Below are 26,145 nucleotides of genomic sequence, written 5' to 3'. Positions count from 1 at the left end.
CAAATAGCCTGTGGTCTATATCTAGCATTTTGGTGCAAAGCGCCTCATTGCATAGCTTCCTGCTCTCTTTCCCTGAGGCCATCAAAGACATCCCTGCATCTCACTGTCCAGAAACACAGCACACACATACAGATCCTGTCTTGAGAAACATGGTTTACACACTAGAGTTTTTGTGTAATTGAACAGAGGAAGTAAGTTATCTCTTTACATTATCAGTGCATGCTTTTTTCTAGAAGATCATTTAGAAAGCTGGTATCCAGACTTTAGTGGTTTGTTGATTACTTGAACTCATTTTGTACTTTAATGAACACATTTAAAATGATATAAAAGAGACTGGCAAGACATCCCCCCCCAATTAAGAACCCAAAGAAAATGGGCATTGTGAAAAATAAATTACTCAGATCAGTACAATGTTAAGAAAATCTAGCTTTTAATAACCAAGAAAACACAATTTTTCAGTGTTTATCTCAAAGTGGTTCTTGACATGCTTATTTTTACTGTGAAGAAAAGTGTGTTAACTTTAATATCTGTACTGAAACTGTTAGTAAATGTTGACATTTTAATGATAGCCAGACACTGAATAGGATGCAGAATATGTGTCTACACTGCATGCATTACAAAGAGTTCAAGACAATCATAAGAAAAATGGAAAAGCTTGTGGACTTTTTCAAATAGTACCCTGCAATTTGAAATTTAAAATAAAATCAATGAATAGTGTGCTGTAGTATATTAAATAGCACATTTTCTCATCTTCCATGTTCAACATAACACTTCATTCTTACGTTTAACTTTCCATTTGCCTGTTGTATAGCTTAGATTTTGTTGTTTACTCCAGAATTATCACCATAACTTGTGACACAGATAGTATCACCCGTGTTAAAAATGTATGAGCTTTCCTCTGCTTTTGTCTGATTAGGAGACATCTAAATAGTTGTGAAGAACTGCTCCATCGTCAATATAAGTACAAAGGGTAGTTTTATTGGTGAACCACTTTTTGCCAAGGTGATATCCTCTCACTGTTAGAACCTTCTTAGAGATCTAAGCCCATGACTTGAAAGTTATTTTTAAAAAGTAATGTTTCCACATTTTGCAAGTGTTCTGAAAATTACTTATCACAACTCAGCGACAGCTGCACCTTTCAAAACATTATTCAAATAATTGTATTAAAAAGTCTAGCCCAAACTTGCATCATTCCACAGCATTTAAATATATATGTGTGTGTTAGAATTGCTACTGAAATCTAAAACAGAGGAATTGGGGCATACAGGCTTTCTAACTACTTTTCTCATGAACACACTCTGGCATTCTCCCATAATATGATGAAGCTGCTCGTGAGTTATGGTATCTAGTCTACATACTCTTGTCATGCTTTTTTTCCATGTTATAGGGATTCAATATTTAATAGACTTGTGAGCAGATTTCGTTTTCCCCGTTTCTTCTGTTTCCTTCAGTATCTTCAGTACTTTGGGAGTACGTAACCATAAGGGCCCTCCCAGTCTAAAATCCACCTGTCACAAAAGCAAGCGGAAGCCAACCTCAGCTCTTCCTCACCTATTCACCATCACAGTTGAATCTTTTTGATTTTCCTTTATTTTCCTAATTCTTTTTATTTAGTGGGACTGACTGGGAGTTGAGGACCTAAGGGACAGTGGCTGGGATGCATGCACATGCGTTTGGGGACTTAGAGATGGAGAGTCACCACTTTGCTTTCCTTTTCTCCTTTCCTTCCTCTCCTTCTAGTAATTCCAGCAGACAAAAAGAGAAACTTACCTCTCCTCTAGAGTAGAAAGTAGAAATAGCTTTAAGGAAGCAAAACCACAAGCGGAAAGGAGGCACTGAAACAAACAGAGGTGATTTTTAAGGTACCCTAGGGAGGATAGCTCTACTGAGCTACAGGGTCATTGCTCTTCCTTTCCTGGGCCTCCTTAAAATGCCTTTTGGAATACTGTGTGGCTTCTGGTGCTGTTGAGAGAAAGCCTCTCCTCTAAAGTTGAAACAGCTTATAAGAAGCATTAAAACCAGTCTCCTCTACAAACAAAAGGTAAAAGATCCAGAAAGAGTGGTATCTTAACTCTGATGCTTTTAATCCAGTTCTTTATGAAGGATATAAAGACAAACAATCCCAGAAAGAGTGGTAAACTCTCCCAGCTCCAACTCACATGAGTGGAAGGAAGAGGAGATCCAAGGCTAAGCAAAACCAAGAGCCAAAGAGTTTCCCCCTCCTCCCTCCCTCCCTCAGCCTCTCTTTCAGGGAGGCATACCAGTCATCACAGAAGCCTCAAAGCCAAGCAGCATCTTGCCTCTCCTGTAAAGAACAGTTTTAAGAAGCATTGAATCTGGTCTCCTCCTCTACAAAGGGAAAGAATCAATAAAGAGTGGCAATCGATGCTTTTTTAGATCCAGGTCTAAATAAAGGATATGGAAGGGGAGCCAGTGGGAAGTCCCCCCATAATGACTTTGATAGGTTGCTTTCTTAACCCCATTGCTACCAATGGGCTGAAAAGAACTGTTTTTTTGGATGTGGAATGAGAACTCCCATTTGACAGTGCACCTGTGCACCCAGGAGGCGCTGGAAAATGGGCATGGGGGCTTCCAGGATCTGGCAAGCATAAATTGATAGTGATTCACCTGAATGCACAAGCCTAATATGTAACTGCTTCATGTCATCTATCTTCATTCTTATATATAGAAAGCTTATAAACCCAAGTCCTGTGGTTTTTTAACCATAGGTCTACTACATTCATGGAGGAGAATGAGCATAAATGAAACATATTTATGAAAAACTTTGCATTATTTAAAGAGTAGCAAGCCTAATAGATACAGCCAGAATTTGGATATCTTGTTTAAAAATGCCTGGAAGACCATGACAATAGAACTGATTACAGGATTACAGGATTTTGAATGGTCAGTATTAATTGATTCATATTGGCCCACATTCATGTTATACTATTTATCTGGACGCATTAAATATATTGTGTGATATTGTAGGTTATCATTACAACGTGTTTGAATCACAAATATAAATAACAAAGAAGAATCCGAATTACAAAGATCCCCTAAGATGGCATAGAAAATACTGGAAAACTAAGAATTGCTCTCTAAAATGTGCAGTTTTTATTCATAGTGTTTCACAAAGAGATGATTTACAAAATTGGTGACATAATTATATTAGTGTTTCATTTCCATTAATGGAAATGAAAGAAGACACAATATAAACATCAACAAGTTTATTCCAGTCCACAAACCATAAAGCTGAAAAATATATACCTTTCAAAATAAAAGCATATCTACTGCAACATGGAAGGATTTAGCAAAAGAGACATATGATATCAGAAAGTATCACAAAACATATTTAACATGATTCATTTTCATTTCATATCTGTGTTCTTGTTCCAGTAGCTGGAGCAATAAACCTGGGAGTATATCGAGGATACAGAATATAACTTTACACTCACAGAGTTATCTGACAATTGTGCAATGGGGAATTGAAAGTCTGCATTGATTGCAACTACGTGTGAAATGACATGTAAAATGAACAATTACAGTGTGTAATGTAATGCATATCTTCATGTGCAGAGAGCAGAGGAATTCACAATATGTTTTGGTACATATCATATGCAATATATGCACACACAAAAACACTACATGCACAAGTCTACATTATTGTGTTTTCATCATCTAAATAAGGACTTCTGCAGTGGGAAAAATGTCCAGCTTCTTTAGCAGGGCAACACATGTATTAATCATGAACAAAATCTCAGTTTGGGTTACATTTGGATATGAATCCTGTCATTAGTCCCAACTAAAGTAATTAGCAAACCCATTGAATTGAAGGAATTACAACAGGCCCTTGGTATCCATTGAGATTTAGAGCCAGGACTCCCATGGATACCAATTACCACAAGTTGAATCTAACAGTTAGATTTAATACTAATTTTAAGTTCTACCATTCATTCTGAAATCCTGGGTATAAGGCAATGATATGTGGGGGAGTGGATGAGCTCTAACATCTATGAAATAAATACAGAGGTGAGGTCCTGCTGTGTAAAATCTGTAGACTGGATTGGAAAAGTGGCAAGTGTGTAAATGACAGGGAGCAATTGAGGAAAGCCGGGGCAGAAGTTAAGAAACATGGTGTAAGACTTAGGAGAAGCAGCAAGTTGGAGCGGCAAAAAGACCTGAGCAGGATGTTGATTGCTTAAAGCAGGGGCAACAAGCTTAAGGGTACAAGTGACTGGGGATGGATATCTGTTCATGCCTGTGCATGGTGAGAGAAAGAGTCCAGGGATGAACCAGAGGGAAAGAAAATATGCCAGATTCTGTTAGTGATATACACATACTCAATGCATAGGTATGCCATGCATTTTTTCTGCCCCACCCTCAAATATAGAACATGTATGCCTACATTTTCAAACAGGCTTTGGTACCTAAGAAACCTGGTGGCTGACCAGAATTACACAGGCAGGTTACTGCACCTCACCCCATGTGTTGTAGGATTGCAGCTAGTGTCTATTTTGTGTGATAGCACTGTAAAATGGAGAGGTATGGATCGTGTAGGCAATGAGTGGTGTGTGATTGTGAGACACACACACACACCATCATAGAATCAAAGAGTTGGGAGAGAACTTAAACCTTATCCAGTCCAACTTCCTGCATGCAAGAACACAAAATTAAAACTGTCTTGACAGATGGCCATTCAGGCAAAAGGAACACTATAAGGCAGCATATCCCACTGCCAACCAGCTCTTGCCATCAGGAGGCTTTTTCTAATACATAGGTGGAATTTCTTTTCTTCTAGTTTCAATCCTTTGTTCCATATCTAACTCTGCATAACAAACTCCAAGAGAACATGTAACTTCCATCTAAGGATCCCTTCTCTTCCACCATATTAACCAGGTAATCATTGTTGATTAGGATCAGATCTAAAATAATTGATCCCCTTGTTAGCTCTTTCACTTTCTGGACAATGAAATTGTCTGCAAGGCAAGTGAGGAATTTGTTGGATCACATATTCTTAGCAAAGTTTGGCAACAAATATCAGGATAGTTGAAATTTCCCATTATCCCACCATTTTCCTTTTTGAATCCATTCCAGGAAAGCATCATTGGCTTGGGGGGGGGGGGGTCTGGAATAAACCCCTACAACAAAGAGACCTGGTTCCCTGCACAGCATGTACACAGGCATCCTGGGAACCAGTTGGAAGCTCAGGCAGTGGCCACAAAAATCTGCTGGTTGTTTCCCCTCCCTTAATTTTTGTCCAGGTGCTGTCAATCTAACTTCCAGGATTTAAGTCATGAATCTCTTCCCAAGTGTAAACATTCTTGACATATAATGCTACTCTTCCTCTTTTCCTGCTAGACTATATTTCCCTGAAATAAGTTACATTCCTCTATTACCATTACTTCTGTTCCCTGCAGCAGGGAGTTCCAGCACCACATCACATTGTCTCGGGATTGGCAGGGGCTATGTTGTGCTAAATATCCCACAATCACCTGCATGTTCTCTTATGCTGTTGCTGTTGTTTCTGTGCCTAGTTTCTGTCCCTGATAAGGCAGGGAGCTTTGAATTGGTTCTGTAGTTCCAAACTCAAAGAATGATCCCTGGTCTTTCTACTTCTATATGTTGCATTCTTCCTAATGTCTATCCACCACATGTATGCAAAATACTAATATTGGCCTTAATTTTTGCTAGGTCACCAAACTCCGGGAATTGGGCTGCAGCTATATAGAGAGCTATATCTTCAAAATGTGTTGCCTGTCACTTACATGTAGATCGACATATTATAGGACAAACATAGTCCCAATAACTTGTTTGCCTCTTAATATGAATGTTGTAGACATGAAGACATTTGCAGGAGAGCTCTACAAGAATATTACACCCTTCTGCCATCCTTCAGTACTCTCCATAGCATCCTATCTAAGCTATATTTTCCATTCTTTCCAGACTACCAGTCTGTCTTTAAGGCAGGAAATAAGGCCAGCTGGCAAGGGAAAGGGATCACAAAACACAATAATTGGCAGGTGGAAAACATTAAATACCCTCCACACCCTGCATATTACTATTAAATGACAAATACATGGTTAGGAAACATGTCTTTGCCAAGATTATGTGTAGTTCTGCCCTTCACATTGTTTCTGAGAGCCTAAACAGTCATATTTTGGCAGGCTGGCTTTAAAAAAATGTTCTTTTTCCTTTCATTGCAAAAGAAAGAATGTGAGCAAATGTGTGGGAGGGAAAGGTTTGGTCCTGTCAGCTTTGACAATTTCTTTTCATACAATCCAGTATTGCCATTTGAAATGAATATCTAGCTCGTCTTACTCTCTTGGTGTGTATTGTGAAGCACTGATTTGCATTTTGGAATGATATACTCCAGTACCATTTAGATTTCTTTGCTTTCTGTCATTATTTAGAATAACGCTACATAGGTTATTAGGCTTTGCAGAGCCCATCCACTGCATTAGAAATTTCTGCTTGGAGGATTAATTTAAATTCTAGTTTTTAGTTTAGTAGATATTGTGCTAATTATTGCTGCTTCCAGGAGAAATGGCATCTTTCAGGAATGAATCATCACAAGCAAGAGTGTAACATGGATCTCACTGTAGGGTATGCCAACATGTATGACTGATTGTACAAACGTAATTTAAACTGTCTATACAAGATGGCATTTGACTTAGGCACAAAACATTCAGTCTTTGCTAATTGCAACTAGCAGGTTATTCAAATGCTGGCTTTTTTAATTAGAACTTTCTACTACGCTGGGCACTTCTCTTGGATTAAAAATGGATGGCTTGGTCATTATGAAGATAGGCACTGCCCCCTAGTGGATCAAAGGAGTCATGGCAGCAGCCCAGCATTTTGCTAATTAGAGACATACAACACTGAGACCAAACCATCGTCCCTGCCGATAGTATCGGCTGTCTTCAGTTGAATTATACCCTGATGCTATAAGGTCTTCCTAGCATTCTGTTCAATTTGAAACCAAGATACATGACAAGAAAGGATATAGGAGAGATGGGTTCTGTGGAGTTAAAAAAAATAATTTCATACAGCATCTGCCTAAACCCAATTAGCTAGAACAGAACATGCATCTGTATTACAGGAGCCTGCAAATCGTTTGGGCCACATGATGCTAAACTGTTTCCTCTAAAATAAACTTCAGACAGGAAAATAATTTTCTCTTTAGAAATCATTTGACAAGTGTTGAACTCATAAATATCTATTATTAATTAGTACAGCAGTCTCAAAATGGAAGTTGTCTATGGAAGACTTGGTATCTATTATTCATCTCTTTTAAGCATTTTTCAAAAATCTGCATTTGCAGTAAGATAAGCAGATTTGCTTAAACAATGTTCCATCTTGTTTCGAGACCTCAGGAAGGGAATGGATTGGGAGGCATCTACTGTGAACCTGTGGAGAAAGTAGAAATTTCATGCAATGAGGCAGCAAATTGCAGAACAAGAGAAAAGAGATAATGCCCTTGTTACAAATGGAAAGTTAAGCTCTTTACAAGAATGTAAATTGAGAGCTCTAGTGGCATTGCATCTACAAGGAATGAAAGAGGAAGTTGTTCACGGGAGACATAATGTGACAAGTCATTCTCTAAATTGTACCATTTTTAAGCCAGATGTTCAAAGTTTCATTCAAAAATTCCATTGCAAAAGCAATAATTGCCTAAAGCTCTCTGTGAATTACCATTATTTCAAAATCTGAGGTTACTTTATGTATTGCTAAATGTCTAAAAGAGTGAATATACTTGAGTTGGGCAGGAAGGTGCCAAAATGTTATCTAGCAGAATGGATGGCACAGAGAAAGGGTTTCTCCATAGCCAAATATTCCTAAATGATTACCTCCTATAACGCTAGATCAGCAGTAATCAAGATACAGCAAAAGAAAACAGTATCTGAGGTTGCAATCCTATTATAATGAACAGTACGATTTGCATAGATATGCATGGATACAATTGAGTTCAGAACAGTCTTTTAGACAAAAACAGCTAATGGCAACCTCACATGCACTAAGCAAAGCAGCTACACAAAGAGAGCATTAGTTCAGATTGCATTTCAATCTAAATTTACCAAATCTGCATGTCCTGTACATAAACATGGGAACACAGCCATCAAACCCTCAATATTTATGAAGTTCATGACATTTGTATACATGTCTGACACACTTCATCATGAACCTATGTGATTATTTCAATGAATTCATTTGGAAGAATGCACACTAAAATGTGTTCATCTGAAAAAGTTCATAAAATTGCACCTCTGAAAAAACACTTCTTCAAGAGGAAATCTAAGCCTTGTAAAAGCTGAAATGAGAGGTTGGAAAGGATCCCCATGTTTTACGTGTGCAACCACTTTTCTACTCATTTATTTTGTAAGCAGCTAGTTTACTCCTACAGCATTTAAATGTTTGATTCACATGCATTGTCACCCGAGAAGGAAAGTTTTCATTCATTTTAAAAATATAGTTTTGATGTTTTCTGATGAACATTATTACAACCCATTAAATAATGAGAACATAAAGCCTGAAGTAGAATATAGATGTAACTACACAGTAGTCTCTCTCCTTATTCCCTTCAAACAGAAACACAGAAATTTATGAACTTTCTTAAACAGGCCTTAGGGTCCTTCTAATCCATGGACGGTGCTGACTGGCAGTACTCCAAAGCAGTTACACTACCTGCCTCTCCCGCTGCAGATCCTGTCTAGGAATTTCTTGGTTTTTGGTGCAATTATATGGTATGCTGGGACAGAAAGTCCGGTTTGTTTATTTATCGTGTCAGAAGTGAACCAAGAGCACAGTTGTAATGTATTTAAAAATGCAAAAGTGAGGCATTCAGATAAAATTGAGAACACATCCCACAGACTGTGCCTAAATATTGTGTTCAGTTCTGGGCACAACTGAAGAAGGATATAAAAAAAGCTGTCTATATCCTGAGAAGGATAAACATGGAAGATCCAGAGAGGGGCAACCAAAATAGTAAAAAGGTATAGAAGCAACTTGGGCTGCTGGTTATGTTCAGCCTGGAGAAAAAAAAGGTTAAGAGGTGAGATGTAGTTGAAAGGATGTCATATTGAAAATGGAACCAGTTTTTTTTTCTGCTGCTTAGAGACTAGGACACTGAGCAATGGATTCAAATTGCAGAAAAAGAGACTCTTTGTAAGGATTAGGAAAAAAAATCCCTGATAGTAAGAGCTGTTTCACAGTGTAATAAGCTGTCTCGGAGTGTGGTGGAGTCTCCTTCTCTAGAGGTTTTTTAAGCAGATGGCCATCTGTTGGGAGTGCTTGGATTGTGTATTATGGCATAGTAGGAGGTTGGACTGAATACCTTGTGGTCTCTTCAAACTCTATTATTCAAAATTTGAGGGATCTTACTGTAGTTAATGAATTTAATTTCCTATCGTTAAAATTACATTGAATTTTTTTTAAAAATGTTTGTATGTTCTTGTTTCAAATATATATTAATCCTAATTAACATAATTTGTGACAGAAAACATTGGTTTTGATCTCTGGTTTTATATTAGTGCTGTCAAATCACAAGTTCTGAAGATTTCCGTTTCACAGTTTTTAGGTTTTAAAGCATCATTACATTTGCTACTATGGATCAAAGCACACAAGGAAAACCAAATGGGTCAAAGTGATGTTACTGTATGCATTATGTGCACAGATTATACCATATGCCACTACAGGGTTTTGCCCCCTTTTTAGTCTGTGGATCTGGTATTGCTCCCCAATTGTCCCTGAGAATGGTTCTCACCTTGTCTCAGTAGTAGATGAACTTTACAGGTATTCAGTGCTTTGCAATGTTCCTGTAAAAAAAATAATTCAAAATCCAAACACATTACAAGTAATTAATACTGTGGTTAGTTGAGGCTGTTTCACTTCAAACAATGCCCTGTATTTTGTATTTTACAAAATAAATTTGTGGTTTCCATTTTCAACTTGTCTACTTCTCAGGCCATAGCATGTATATCACAAACATGTGGTTAGGTATATCACAAACATATGTGTAGTTAAGTAGCATGTACTACAGTAGTTCAATGCTTACTTCCTTAAGGTGTTGTCATCATTTTGCTATTACAAAATTAAGGCTGCAATCTTGTCTGACCTTACCTGAAAATAATCTGGAAACCATGCCCTATGAAGGTGGCTTAAAGAGCTGCAAAAGAGAATGACATTATAGCCTTGTATAAATATGTGAAAGGATGACATAAGGAAGAGGGAGCAGGCTTGTTTTCTGCTGTCCTGGAAACTAGGACTCGGAGCCACGGGTTCAAATTACAGGAAAGGAGATTCCACCTGAACATGTGCTTATCATCTCTAAGGACCTTATCATGCAGACAGGGGTAAAGCAGGAGACAGCGGGAGAAATTGTGAGGTAATCGTAGGGCAGCAGAGGGTCCATCAGGCTCTGTTGAGGATGGTAGTTTCTCTTCCCACTATGTTTCTCCATCTATCCCTGCTTCCTCTTTGACTCCTCTGCTGTTCCTCAATGAGGAGTCAATGAGGAGTTGTCACAAAGCCCCACAGAGTCCGGCTGGAATTGGCCCTGTATCATAGGATGGGTTCTGGGGGACTCCAAACTGACAAAGGAACGAGGCAGGGAGTAAACACTCATTCTCTGTGTCTAATAAGGTCATAGCAGAGCACCTAGGAAAAAACAGAGGACATTGGGTCAGAAACCGATCATAATTTTTCTAGTAACAAGAACTACAGGAAAATAACTGGGATGCACTCCTGGAGTCAGTCATCAGCTGCATCTGAGACCCCCTTAGCTGCTGTTGCAAATTCAGGACCACAGCATTAAGTTTACAGACAAAGAAAAATACTCCATGAGCACGCTACTTAGATCTTGGTCTAAATCCCATAAATAAACCAGATAATATAGTTGCATATGATCATTTTGAAAGATGCATTTTATGTTGTTAATGTTATCATAATAAAATAAATCTAGGAAGTCCTGGCTTTTCCTCCAAATTTCAGTTTCCGGTAAATTTCAATAGCTTCAAAATGTCCCTTCCCCTCTACTATTTTAAAATAGTTTCCCAAGATAGATATAGATAGGCAGACCTATTGTACGTCCATGTCAATCTTTGTGAGAGGAAAGCCTCTTATGAGATCTCATGCCTTTTATGGTCACCAAAATCTATGCTAAACTCCTGATAGTGTTAAACTCATGATATTAATGGATCATGATTTTATTCTGCTGCTAAATGTCAGCCCTACCACACAGATATGAGGAAGAACATACCAGCCATGGACCCAAAATATGAACCCTGGATTTTTTTTTTTTTGTATGCAATGTGTAATTGCTGCAAGGATGTCAAACTCTCAGGTTTGGTGTGGTGATAATGTGGTTGATGCCTACTCTCAAATACAGGATTTGGAACATCCTGTATTATTCCAATATGGGGTCAGAGTTTAAGAGCTCAGATAAAGGATTTTCTGTACAAACAAACTGCTCCTTGGAACCTCAGGATGTTGGGGTGACTCAAATGAGTAAGTTATGTTCTATATTTGCAATACCTGAGCAAAACTGTTAATGGCTGAGTTTTTTGGAGGTCTTCTCATTCACCATAAGGAGAAACCAACTTGATGGTTACACACATACACATGGCAGGTACAGTTTTACATTCTGGTTTCACTCAAATCTTGGACTAGTTGCTTTTGGGGGAACTTTCTACTTTGGCCATATAATGAGAAGGCATGACTCATTGGAAAAGACAATGATGATTGGTAAGGTAGGAGGCAGGAAGAAGAAAGAAATGCTGCATTCAAGATGGACATACTCAATCAAAGAAGTCACGATCCCGAGTCTGAAAAATAGGGTGTCTTGGAGCTATCTTATTGATAGGGTTGCCATAGCACAAGGTCAACTTGAAGGCAAATAACAACAACAAACAATAAAAATATCCAGAAGCCCCAAGCCAAGATGGACAGTGACCAAACTGCCTGTGGAATTCTGAGGCTTTCCGTCTAAAACCAAGGTCTGCTGAACTATTATGACTACAGCTGTAACCCTAAGTTTGTATTTTTTCTACCTTAATACTACATATTAGGCTTGAGCGATCCATGAAAAAATTGATTCTAAACTCGTTTCAAAAGTAGGGGGCGCCAGCGTTTCGTTTCTGATGTCATTTCTGAAATTTGCCCCCCCAAAAATTCGAAATTAACGAAAATTCGTTAGTTTCAAAAGTAATTCGTTAATGGCGGACGCGCATGCGCAGTGGCCAAAAAAACAGCACGAGGGGAGATTTTACAGGACTCTCCCGCCCTCATTTTTTGAGTGATCTTCTTCAAACGTGGTACAGTGGTAGAACACATTTAACACTGATAGCTCACCAAAATTTGGAACGTTTCCCTTATCCTCTGATTTTTGGCGAATTTTCATAGCTTTTATAATAAACCATTTTTTAATAATTGCAGAAATCTGTTCCTGGTTTGAAAGTCTTATTTCCTGTTAAATTGGGTTGTCTTTACTGTGAAAGTCATTGTTCTACTTCAGAAACTTTGTTTTTGTGGCTGAAACTTTGTTAAATTGGTGTGTGTGTGATATATACTGTATATATATATATATATATATATATATATATATATATATATATATATATATAGTCCCTGCATATGTGTGTGTGTGTGTGTGTGTGTATAGGTAAAGGTAAAGGTATCCCTTGACGTTAAGTTCAGTCATGTCTGACTCTGGGGGTTGGTGCTCATCTCCATTTCTAAGCCCAAGAGCCAGTGTTGTCCATAGACACCTCCAAGGTCATGTGGCCGGCATGACTACATGGAGTGCCATTACCTTCCCGCCAGAGCGGTACCTATTGATCTACTCACATTGGCATGTTTTCAAGCTGCTAGGTTGGCAGAAGCTGGAGCTAACAGCGGGCACTCACTCTGCTCCCGGGATTTGAACCTGGGACCTTTCGGTCTGCAAGTTCAGCAGCTCAGTGCTTTAACACACTTCGCCATCGGGGCTCATGTATATATAATATACATACACATACACACAATGTGGAGAATATGTGGAAAGGTAGATAGATAAGTTGGGAGCCACAGCGAAGGCACCTTCCTGGGAGCAAGGTCTAATAATAATAATAATAATAATAATAATAATAATAATAATAATAATAATAATAAATCCCTTACAATATCCAAGATGGCTCACTGCTACAGAATCTTGGGAGCTTTAGTTTGGTATGGTACCATTATTGGCAGAGAAAGCTAAGCTGTAAGAGTTGAAATCCAATCATTTATCCTCCCTATAGAATCAATTTTATATGCATTTTTAGCTACAGAAAAGCTAAAATCAGGACAGTAAAAGAACAACACCCAGAAAATGGGAATTCCAGACAGGAAACAATCAGGGCCAGCTAATACCTCCCAACAAAGGATTCCCCCAGGTAGGAAGCAGCCAGGCTTTGAAGCTGCAAGGCTATTCAATGCTAATCAAGGTGACCAATTGCAACATTCACACTTGCCTCCCACAGACAAGAGTTCTTTCTCCCACCCTGGACCTTCCACAGATATATAAACCCCACTTGCCTAGCTTCGCACAGACGTCAAAACCTCTGAGTATGTCTGCCACAGATGTGGGTGAAACGTCAGGAGAGAATGCTTCTGGCACATGGCCATAGAGCCCGGAAAACTCATAGCAACCCAGCCAGTAGGCTGTTGCTGAACAACCTATGAACTTTTAGCATTAAAGGAAAAAATGCCCAAGATTTTATCACTTAATACTGTTGGCATGTCTGGAGAAGAAGAATAGAATGCTTCTATACCAGGCAAGGGCAAACTTTGCCCATGTCTGGAGTTAGGAATTGTAGGAGTTGAAATCCAAAACAATTTGACAGAAAACTGGGAGTTGTAGTTTGGCATGGTACTGGCTCTCTTCTGCAGGGAAGGCTAGGGACTTTGTAAAACTACAGCTCACATGATTACATGGCACTGAATCTGTTGCAATTGAGCTGGTGCCATAATCCTTTCCGGGAGATCTCCTCAGTGGAGATATCTCTTAAAGGGATATCCTCTGGCTCTAAGGATTCCGTTTAGGAAGGCTTGCCTGGCTCTGGTATTCCCCTTTAAGCCAGTGGCTGGAAAGTCTGGAAAGAAGCAAAACCAAACACGCGGCTCCAGAGGAGAAGGCCAAGCGCAGGCAGGCATGTCTCTTCTCTCTTCTCTTCCCTCCCTCCCTGCTTCTCTCTCTCTCTCTCTCTCTCTCTCTCTCTCTCTCAGAGAGAGAAGCAGGGAGGGGAGAGAGATGCGGAAGGCTTCTACTGAGCTGGTGGGGGGGGGCGCGTCTCAATGGCATTTTTAAAATGCTAGCAGATCGATGGCCATGCCTCTCCCTCCCTCCCTCTTCCGCTCTGATTGGCTGAGAGGCATGCCAACATGGCTTCTCCTCTCAGAGGGGCTACAGCTACATCCGAAGACATCAGAAACAAACGAAAAAAAGGTACTTTTATTATTCAAATTCGTAATATTTGTAAGGCAGTGAGCAGATGGTTCAATATCAATTCAAAAGTAATTATGAAACGAATTTTAAACGAATTTAACGAACTAACGAAAAATTTGCTCAAGCCTACTACATATATTCATTTGGGACAAAGACCATTAAAATAATATTATTAAAGAATAATAAGAATAACAGCATCAGGCCATGATATATCCATGGCAGCCCAGATCCTGGTGCTAGGTCTACAGTTCTTATGCAATACCAAGCCATAGCAGTCTTTCTGAGATACATACAACCTCTGTGCTCTTGAGCTTTGGATATCAACATTAATTTCTGGGATAAAGTAAATAATCCTGCTTGCTTGAGTCTCTGCCATTTTTATATCTTATAAAGAATCCATAGCGAGATACAGCATGTATGTAATATCTTAAGGAAGCAATAGATTCACTTTTGAGTAAGAAACACACATTCTTTTGAAATAAAACAAGAGTGAGCTCCAGACATACACAAGCACACATAGTCACTTTTTTTCCTATCGCCTCAAAGTAAGTAACAAGATCATGAATAACAGCAGAAGTAATCCCTGAGATTCTGCTTGCCTGACCCATCAGTGACCTTCCTGGTAGTTTATTGTTAAGCTCAGCCAGGCTGGAAAGTATAGATTATACAGCAGCCGCAGTCTCTGTATTAATTTATAGCCAAACACCTGGCATATTAATGGCCCTTACTCAGCAGTATTCTGTACAGTATTGCAAGGAGATGGTGCTTCTTTTCTAATTTATTTCCCATGTGTAAATATTTCATGTTGAACAGAAACTTAGAATTCTGTGTTTAAAAATATGCTTAAATATTTCATTTGGAAGAGGAAAATGTCTAAACATTTAATGAGAAGAATCCTTCAAAAATGGTTTGTCTTTATGACATTTTACCCACCCCATTTCCCTGGAGTTAATTTTTGTGTTTTAAAGAATCATCATATGCACATTAATATGCATGTGTAAATGTGTCCTCTGAGTATAAATACCATATCCATTCATTCTAGTTGAAAAAACACAGGGAGTCAGCATGGCTTAATACCCCATGAGCTTGATTTTAACTTGAGTTTCACCAAACTAGCTTAATTCATGGGCTTGTTAGAGCTTCTAAACCAAATGAATAACTGGAGATCATTCTTTTGGAAATAACTTGTGTTTCTGGAGGCATACAGCAGCAAAAGAAGACCTTCTTCCTTTTGAGGCACAACATTTACTTTTTCCATCTGTAAAATGTTAACGTTTTATCAGAGACCTACATACAGATGAGTCTATTGACTGCACACACTTAACATAACGTGGTTGACTACTTAACAAGTGTAATGTAAGATAAAAATCAGCTATATTTGTTTGATTCATGCAACATTTCTAGATGTATTGACAAAACATCTCATGTGAAGAGGCGATTAAAATACAACTTGAAATGCTGGGTGCCGGGAGAGAGCCTGAAAATAATGGAAATGTCTACTTTTTCCATGTAAAGAAAACCATATGTTGTTTGGAACCTCAACTTAAGGGTGTCCCAAATTAAGAGCATTTTGAGTTAAGAGCTGTCGTTCAACCCAAGTTTTGCTTTGACATACAAGCAGCATTTGAGCTAAGAGCTAACACCAGAAGGAGCGTTAGTACAAGGGAGTGCACCAGTGTGAGAGTGCTTCAAGGGAACAGCCTCTGTGCCTCAAGTTCTTGTCTGCTTTGAGAGATTGCTGTTTGCTTTGCTCTTGTCCATTTTGAGGAACTTTGGTTTAGTTGATTTTGTGTCGTTCTTATTCTTGGTATGTTTGGCTTCATGAAGAGAGAGAGAGAGACAGAGGGAGATTGGAATGAGTACAGTATGAAGAAAATGATGTTTCTGTCTTTTTACTTTGCGCTTTCCGCCTCCTTGCCACAACATTGTGCTTTTATCATTTTAAAGTTGATTTTTTATTGTTCCATGTGAACGTGCAGGTTTGGCCTCGGTGTTACACAACACACATTTTGTTGCCTCAAATGTGCTTCCTTGACACAACTTTGTGTTTCTACCATTTTAAAGTCGATCGTTCTTGTTATTATTTCATGTAAATGTGCATTTATACATTATTTGTTATCTACAAAATACATTTTCTTATTTAAAAACTCTTAAGAGAAATTGGGGTTGTTTGGGGGACTGGAATGGATGAATAGGATTCAATGAAAAATTGGCTTTGAGATAAGAGTGAATTGAGTTAAAATCTCAATTACAGAATGAATTAAACCCTTAACTCAATGTATCATTATATAAGCAAACTGGCAATATACTTAGTATATGTATTCAGCACTATATAATATTTTCATTGATCTTCCTAATTTTACTTAGTTATTGTGGGTGCTACAGATAGAAAATGTATTTTCATTCCCCTAAAAAAAAAAACCATTTAATACTTCCCAAGACTAACTATATGATTTACAACCTGTGGTGAATCTTGGTGCAGTAAAAGTGTGCACAAAACCATGTGTGCCTCTGAAAAGTAATAATAAATAATAAAATTTATTTATATCCTGCCCCCTCTCCCCCAAAAGGGACTCGGGGTGACTCACAACATAAAAAACATTATACATAGTAATAGTTACAATAAATCAAAAAGGCAAATCACAATAATTAAAATACAACCAACAACATAAATTTCAACTCATGAACATCAAACACATCTATATAAACATTAAACAATTAAAACATATAAGTGTCATTAAATACCCTATTTCGAATTTTCCTCAAGCAGACTCCACCTCTTTGTTTACACTTCTCTGCTGTGGCCCCCCGATTGTGGAACTCATTGCCCGGTGAGATTAGGCAAGCCCCCACACTAGCAACCTTTAAGAAAGACCTGAAAACATGGCTCTTCCGTTGTGCCTTTGGAGAGTAATCACTACATACATCCCTTTTGCTGCTCTCCTTCAATATTTGTCCTCCAGATCGCACTGCCATTTTATGACTCTGTCCTCTGTGGTTTTTACTCCTACTTCCTTTCTCACCTTGAGTTTTAATCTAGTGTTCATGTGGCCCGCCCATGGTTTTATTGTTTTTTTGATCTTATTTAATGTAGTGTATATTTTCTTTTATTGTGTTGTTTAATGTGCTATGATTTGTTGTTCTATTATATTTTGTTATATTGTATTGTTCTGGGCATGGCCCCATGTAAGCCGCCCCGAGTCCCCGTTGGGGAGATGGTGGCGGGGTATAAATAAAGTTTATTATTATTATTATTATTATTATTATTATTATTATTATTATTATTATTATTACACTAGCCATTCTCAAAAGTAAATGCATAAACATGCTTTAGTCAATGATGAAAATGCATGGGTTAGAATCGGTACCAAAATGTGAACATATGTGCAGGAGGTAGAAAGAAGGTCTCACAACTTAAATATGAAACTGTGATGAAACAAAAATGTTAGTGGGACTTTGAGGGACATTGCTACTGTAGCACAAAAAAATTAATGGAAAAAGATTTTTACTCTTGCTAATGCATACCAATACAACTACAGAGTAAAATAAATGATATTTTGAAAGAGAAAAACGTTATGTCGGAAATGTCCTTTGAGACGATTTGAATAGAAAGCACACATGAACATACACACAGAGACATACAAACCTGCAAAATTGTGGGCCACAGTAGTACAAATTTTCATGGGTCATACTCTTTGTCTCAAATAGGAGATGAATAATATGATATCTGAATTCATCTATATCCTTCCTATTTTCTGCAATCTGAAAGAAAAAAAACAATAAAATGGATGTGTCAGTATGGATGTTGGATAATGTTTATAAGCAATCTTAGAAATATCAAGGGCCCACAATAATAATGGTATTATTCCATTTTAACTTCCACTGTAGAATCATGGTATTTGTAGTTATGGAAAGAGAATTCTCAGCCAAAGAGTACTAGCATCTCATCAAACTACAAACTGCAAGATTCCAGAGATTGCCATAGCAACTGAAGGAGATCTATAGTGCTATCTTGTGCAGTGTGAAACAGCCCCAGATTCTAGAGTTCTTTCAAAAAATATAGAAGCAGGACCAAAAATATAACAATTTCTATATAGGATGTTTCCTTTCAGGTCCCCATGCCACAAATATGTGGGACATTTTCCCTCTATCAGTTTGCATACATTTTCTATTTTTATCTGTATATACATAGAGTTAAAGTATGAAAATCTTTCCAGTATAATATTGCATTATTTTTCTTGTTGCTGGATATTCTTGCCCCTAGATTCTCTTTCCCTATATAGCATGTATTGCTTCACCAGTGCACAATTAGTATGTGGGAAATAAACTTTAAATAACCACTAGCAGTCTGGATGATAAATAATAGCATATCAAGTATATATGTCCTCTACATAGAATAAAGAGGATTAAATTAGAAAAATCACTTTTCAGTGCAAAACCTTTGTATTCTGTGCATTGAAGTCTTTGGCTATTTATGGAATAGGATGCTTTGAAAAAAACTATATAATTAACCTGTCAGTGATATCTGTTATTAAAGAATTGACTACTCTGTTCTTTTGTAATTGGTTGGTTTATTCTACAAGCTTATGAATGTTAAAGCCAAGTAATATTCTCTTAGGTATGAATGAGAGAGCAATACTTTCACTGTCAATAATGAAACATTTTTGCCAGTTTTGGAATAACATATTTCCTTTATTAATTCCCTTCAACAGGTCATTCTGCTAATCTCACCTGTCGAGCATTCTTTGGATACAGCGGTGAAGTCAGCCCTTTAATGTATTGGATGAAAGGCGAAAAGTTTATTGAAGATTTGGATGAAAGTCGGGTTTGGGAAAGCGATATTAGGTAAAAAGAGAACATTATATATGTTTTGTCTAGACTCATCTCTTTTCCCCTACAATGAATAACATTCCATGCAAAAGGAAGCAATACACATTAGTACAATATAATAATGCACCATAGTCCTGCCTTTCCATTGACTGAATACTGACAATGGCATAAAAAATTGACAGGTGTCCAATTATTTCTTAAACTAGTAGTTCAAGCATTTTCTTTCATATAAAAACAGGTATCTAGAAAGGGTTTAGAAATCTAAATGAGTAAAATTAAAAAATACTTCCCAGATAATAATGAATATTTTGTCTTTACAAGATCCTTCTATCCCTTCCTCCCTCTCATCATAATGCCCTATGATGGCCGAGGAGGTATAATAAGACACATCATAACAGAAGCCTGGACTTTCAAGATCTTTCATAATTGTAACATCTCTCTCTCTCTTTCCCCCTGGATCATCTCAAGTCCTGTCTATACTACCATATAATGCAGTTTGAACTGCATTATAAAGGTCAGTATAGACTCATATAATGCAAACCAAATTGCACTGAACTGGATTATATGAGTCTACACTGCCATATAATCCAGTTCGATGCAGTTAATCTGAATTCTGAAAATGTATTATATGGAATGTGGACAGGGTCACAGTAACTAAATTGTATCTTATTAGGCCCCATCTACACTGCCATTATAATGCACATTAAACTGTATTATATGGTCACTGTATTTATTCATTTATTTCATACATTTCTATTCTGTCGTTCTCACACATACCCTGACAGGGGGAGATTCTGTGCGGCCCCACAACCAGGAACCACTGTAAACTCATGTAATCCAGTACAATACAGTTAAATTGCATTATATGAGTCAATGCTGACCATATAATGCAGTTCAACCTGCATTATAATGACAGTGTAGATGGGGCCTTGGAGTGATTCCCATACACACAGAGAAAAATTGATCCTAGAAGACTCCTCTACTTTTTGATTCAAAACATATTTCCTTCCCAGCATCCTCAGACTTTATTGACTCCTCCACATCATTTGCTAAGTGATGTAAACTAAAAAGCAAATGACCCTCTGCCTAGTAGTATAGACCCCTGACCCTTGTGCATTAAAGTACAAAATAATGGGCGAGATGAGTTATTCTGTTTTAGAAGAGGATAATGTCCTATGTTCCAAATATGTTCATCAAAATAAATCAGGTTCAAGTCTGACCCACATTCTGTTTGTTTTTCAAATAGATATCATGATGTTTAAACGCTAGTGAAGATCATGACTGTGATATTTTATGGTGCCTTATAAAGTTGGGGTCAGTGATATCTAACAATTTTTAAAGTGCTATTCAAGACAATAAAGTAATTTGGGGACTGGAATAGATTCCAGATGTTAAAGAATTGCTCCTTTCAAGTCTGTAGTAGAGCTTGGAAAGTCCAGTCCTCTGTAGGATTGCTCTGGGTTGAAACAGACTCACTATCCCCTCTGTGGTAGCTGTTGGTAACATAGAGGACTGGACCCAAGACTTGTTTAAACTTTGAAAGGTTTTAAAGACACGGTGATAAGGTTTTTTATTGTCTTGGTCAGTTGTTATTTTGTGTTGCAGGGGATGCAGGCAATTTAATTGGTCCTCCACATGGCTGTGCAGGAATTATTGATATAAAAAGATGTCTCATTTACTCTGCTGCTTGAAATTGCAGAGGAAAATGAGGGAGGAAGGATCATCATTACCATTCATGCTTCAATTTGAAGCACCCATCCTGTGTGGATATCATATTAACAATGATGTGAAAGGCTTTATTTTCAGTTATACATGTGCCGTATGGGTAATAGAAAAACATCTGGAAATAAATTATTTTGTTACAAATTCACATCCGATCTCACCAAGTGCCCTCCCCTAAGCCTTATAATTTCCTCAAAGCTCTTCGGCATACAGGTTCAATATCCCTTATTCAGTATTCTGAAATCTGAAATACTCCAAAATCCAAAAATAGCTACATGGGTGAAGGAGAAAATGAAAGATTTGCTTTATGATAGTTGAATATACACAATAGTTATGATAGTTTCATGCACACTTTTATTAACAATATTGTTTCTAAAATTACCTTTAGGACATGTATAAAAACTGTATATTTACTTTTATACTATGAAGTTACAGAACTAGATAGATAGATAGATAGATAGATAGATAGATAGATAGATAGATAGATAGATAACATGCTATAAGTACTCTAGTATTGAAAATGTTGAGACTGAGTATTTAAATATATTTAAAATGTTCAACATCTAAAAATAATGGTTTGGGGTTTTTTGGGGGTTTTTTTTAAAAGGTGTTTATGAAACACAAATGAATTTCATGTATAATCTTGGGCCCCATCTCCAAGATATTTCATTATGTATATGCAAGTATTCTAAAATCTGGAAAAAAAACCCAAAATACTAGACACTTCTGGTCCCAAGAATGTTGGCTAAGGGATCGTCAACCTGTGTCATACTTATTAAATCCTTTTGAAAGCATTGCAAACCTTTCACCAATATTTTTGGTACACAACTTCAATTTCATATCTAAGAGCTGTTACTAGCATCGTCACAAACCTACCACTGTCCTCATTGACAACTATGAAAAATAAGAACATTCTATAATGTAACTTCATCAAACCAAGACTATTACCAAAAACATGTCAGGACTATCTCTCTATATCTTTCTAATGATATGTATTCAATATTTTTGTTTATTTCACTAGAATTCTTAAGGAGCATCTTGGAGAACAGGAAGTTTCCATCTCATTAATTCTTGATTCAGTGGAAGAAGGAGACCTCGGAAATTATTCATGTTATGTTGAAAATGGATATGGCCGCAGACATGCTACTGTTGTTCTTCTCAAAAGGGGTGAATATTTTCTTTTTAAAGATGGGTTTCACTGTAGGCTGTAGACATTTTGTTATTCCTCCTGGTTCTTTCTTTCGTGTTTTTGGTACACTGAGAACAAAATATTAAGTACCCTGTGCTTCTGTCTGGAAAGCTCCTTTAAATAAATAAATTTAATAAGATTGCCTGTAGATAAAAACATAGTTGCACACACTTCTTAAATAAGCTTTAATAACTAAGCATTTTTTCTATGACCACCAGTCTGCCACACACCTACTGGAAGTAACAATGTAATCATTTTCTAAATGAGTTATATCTATATAATACAAAAGTAATGAGTTCCAAACAGAGGAAAGTCTCTGCACAAAACAAGCCACTGGAAAGCTTTGCCCAGATCCTATAAAATTCCAGTTTGTAAGTAATTCCTCAACTCTAATTACTATAGCAATTTACATTTGCATTACAAATTAACCAATTAACTAGCCTAGTTTAGAATTGGTATGCATGGTTAAATATACAGAATTGGGATATATCTCTGCCAGCTTCTTTTTAGAGGATTTCTAAAACAAAAGACATATACTCCGTATGCAGTTGATAACTAATGCTGTATCCTACCCTGTTTCCGGACTTTTTGATATTGTTTCACCAGAGATGCAACTCAGTGTATTGGTGTCCTAAATTAAGAAAAAACATTGGGCTAAAAGTTTCATGATGCCATTTTCTAGCTGTTCTTCATTAACATGTCTTCACATTTTGTCTATATGACATTTTCCATTGATGGTGTTAACCCAATATTTTCTTGGTACTACCTCTTAGGTCCCTTCTACACTGCCGTATAAGATCCATATTATATGCTTTAACCTGGATTATATAGCAGTGTAGACTCATATAATCCAGTTCAAAGCAGATAATGTGTATATGGCAATATAGAAAGGTCACCATTTGCTTCATTCATGTTATTGTTTCGCAAGTGAAATAGAGGTAAAACTAAGCAGTTTAGGTGTCAGCAATATGCGGCACTTGTTTACTATGGCTGCAATGCTATATGGCTCAGCATAACATAGTATGTATATTTAGAATTGGTATGTATGGTTAAATAATGAGTTGTATACCACCACCCAGGACTTATGGTATAGCTTCTTAAGGTCCTTGACCCACGAATCCATTTTATGTCTCTTGGAAATTGGGAAGAGAAGCATCTAGCTCTGTCTCCAAAGCCAGATACAAAATTAACTATAAGAATTGCCAGGGTTCTCTAGAGGTCTTAGTGCTGTGGTAGCCATTTTGCATCTGGCTACAGGGACATAACCAGACACAGGGACATAACTAGACTTTGCTCAGTGCCCACAAGGCAGTGAATGGCTGTGCACTGGAAGCACTTCAGAAACTGTACAGGAAGGCAAAGGGAGTAGCAACCTCCACAGTGCCAAAGAACTGTATATCATGGCTGAGTATATTATCCAAATATTTATTAGCAGAATCTACTCTCTCATTTGAGTTATCTATGTGGTCATTTACATTTATGGGAAGAGAACATTTTATGGTAGTACAACATATACTTACATTCAGGGATCCCAAGGCTTGGTGCCTAGGTAACTTCCACTGAACGGACCTCTCCTAAAATAGAACCACTTCCAGTAAACAATACTGCACTAAATGATGATGATGATGATGATGATTATGTTTATTTGTATACTGCCCTATCTCCCCGAAGGGACTCAGGGAGGTTTCCAACATGTAAGTCAAACATTCAATACATAAATTAATAGTCTGCCTTGGAAAAGAGCAGATATCCTGATTGAAGTGCCATATATATAAAATAGTATATTTTATTCTTTAAACCTTTTAATTTCACATGGATAACATGAAACTTTGTAATATTTTGTCCATTTAAAAGCTCTGATACAATTTGATTTAATATTTTTGTGCCACAGGTCCACAATCTGGTTTGTACCCCCTCGGTGATTTCAATCAAAATAATAAAAGAAATACAATCAGTGTCAGATTTGTAAAAGAACCATCACAATGACTTGTCAATGACAGAGTAAAACCAAATAAGCATATTTAACAAAAGTAAAATCACTAATGACTGCAGGAAGTAGTAAGAGGGGCATGAGTAGGAGAAATTCTCAGTGCTCAGAAATTATGCAAATACCTAAAAGTTTGAACAAGAGAAGGGCTTTGTCAGGGGAAAAACTGCAGAGGATTTGAATTGTTTGAGAAGTTACTTGATTGCATCTGTGAGACTTGAAATGCACCTGACGGTTGTATTCAGCATACTTTGCATTTTGACATCTTTTTCAATAAGATGAGAAATCTGCCATGACAGATAAAAAGAGAGAGGGAGGAGGGAGGGAGGGAGAGCAAGATTTTCTAACTAGACAAACTCTATACAGTTGCTGAGCTCATCTTTCTCACCATGACAACATTTTTAATAAAATGTAATTGCTTAGACCTACATCTTGGCTATGCAAGAAATATTCATGTTAGATTCCATGTTTATGCCAAATACTCAGTAACTAATATATATATATATATATATATATATATATATATATATATATATATATACACACACACACACACACACACACACACACACACACACACACTGTTGTGACTGCGCCTTTGGGGATTATGGTTGATGGGGATGGAATTCGAAGAGGAAGAAAAAACCCTCGTGATGAGGGTTCACTGGAGGAGTTGCGCAGGAAGCGACTTAGAGAGCTATATGGGGGATCTTCTGAGGAAGATTCAGATGGGGAGATGGATGCTGAGGAACAGGTGGTGGCTGGGGAAGCGGGCACTGAATGGGCACAGCCACCGGAGATGTCTGGGGATTTGGGGTCTATGGATACTTCTGAACCTGGGGTTTCTGCAGGAGCTGATCCCAATTGGGATGCTTGGAGAAGGGAGGATGGTTCTTTAAGTGTTCATGGGGCTAAGTGTGGGCAGGATGATTGGGACTCCGACGAATTGCTAGGTACTCCAGATCCACGAGCTCTAGCTGTGTGGAGCTCAGACTCTGAGTAGATTTGGGACACCTGGTGTTTGGGTGTGAGTGTTTGGTCACCCAGGAGGAAGGGGAATAAAATGGGAATGTTTGGCCACTGCACTTTGCGTGTGGCAAGGTGTTGCTGAGGCGCCATTGGGATCTCTGTGTTTCCATGAAGACTGGACTTGGACTATGATTTGAATCTGCTGTTATCACCTAGCTTGGCTCTCGCTGTGTCTTATCGTGGACCTGTTTTGGATGACTGCACCCTCTTCAGACCTTGGATCGGAATTTGACCTTGCTACTGCCTTCGCCCTGTGATTGATGACTACTATCGGCTTTTGACTCCTGGCTTGCTCTTTGGACACCGCTGTTATCTCCTGATCTGACCTTGGAATCCCGGACGACGTCTTTTCACCATCCTTTTGGAGCCTTCGGCTTTATCCACATTGTGGAAGCAGTCTACTGCATTCTTAGTTTGTTTGTTTGTTTCCTGACCAATTTGGTGTTTTCTTTTGGGAACTGTTCCTTTGAAAACTACAGAGCCGGCTGGCAGGGCTTGGACTCAGAAAGTGCAGTTTGCACTAAGTTTGTTTAGCTTTGTTTTTACCTGCTTGTGTTGCTGAATTATATTTTTGTTTGAACTGCTCTTGAAGCACTGATAGTGAAGTGTTTCAAGGTTTTTTCTGTGTTAACATTACTTTTTGGCTTATCTGCTGAATAAACTCTATTTTTGTTCGCTAATTGGCGTCTGACTCTTGACACACACAGTAACTGAGTGTTAGTTGTGCATTGCTCTTTGGCACACATTAAGGCTGCAATCCTATACACAGTTACCTGGAAGTAGGTTTCACTGAAATAGGAACTGTTTTTGAACAGATAAACTTAGGATTGCAATGATTAGACAACGACTTTTCTAGGCGTGAGTACCATACTGACAATTATATTCATCTAATATTCAAGAATGAAAGGCTATCTCCAGTTGGAATGTATG

At 37.7% G+C, this 26,145-nt stretch overlaps 1 protein-coding gene across 4 annotated transcripts in view; it reads left to right on the top strand.

Annotated features, from left to right (window-relative positions):
* Window positions 1–26,145, top strand: part of il1rapl1 (interleukin 1 receptor accessory protein like 1) — a 1,149,188-nt gene that overhangs the window by 1,072,256 nt on the left and 50,787 nt on the right. For all 4 annotated transcript variants that reach the window (XM_062977208.1, XM_062977207.1, XM_062977210.1 and 1 more), the window contains 2 exons: window positions 19,171–19,303; window positions 22,032–22,177. In XM_062977208.1, the coding sequence (XP_062833278.1) occupies window positions 19,171–19,303; window positions 22,032–22,177 (279 nt within the window). The remainder of the gene's footprint in view (window positions 1–19,170; window positions 19,304–22,031; window positions 22,178–26,145) is intronic.

Source organism: Anolis carolinensis, chromosome 3, assembly GCF_035594765.1.
Source record: "Anolis carolinensis isolate JA03-04 chromosome 3, rAnoCar3.1.pri, whole genome shotgun sequence".
Lineage (NCBI taxonomy): Eukaryota > Metazoa > Chordata > Lepidosauria > Squamata > Dactyloidae > Anolis > Anolis carolinensis.
The sequence above is the reverse complement of the archived record's forward strand: the minus strand, read 5'-3'. Positions and strand labels throughout refer to the sequence as shown.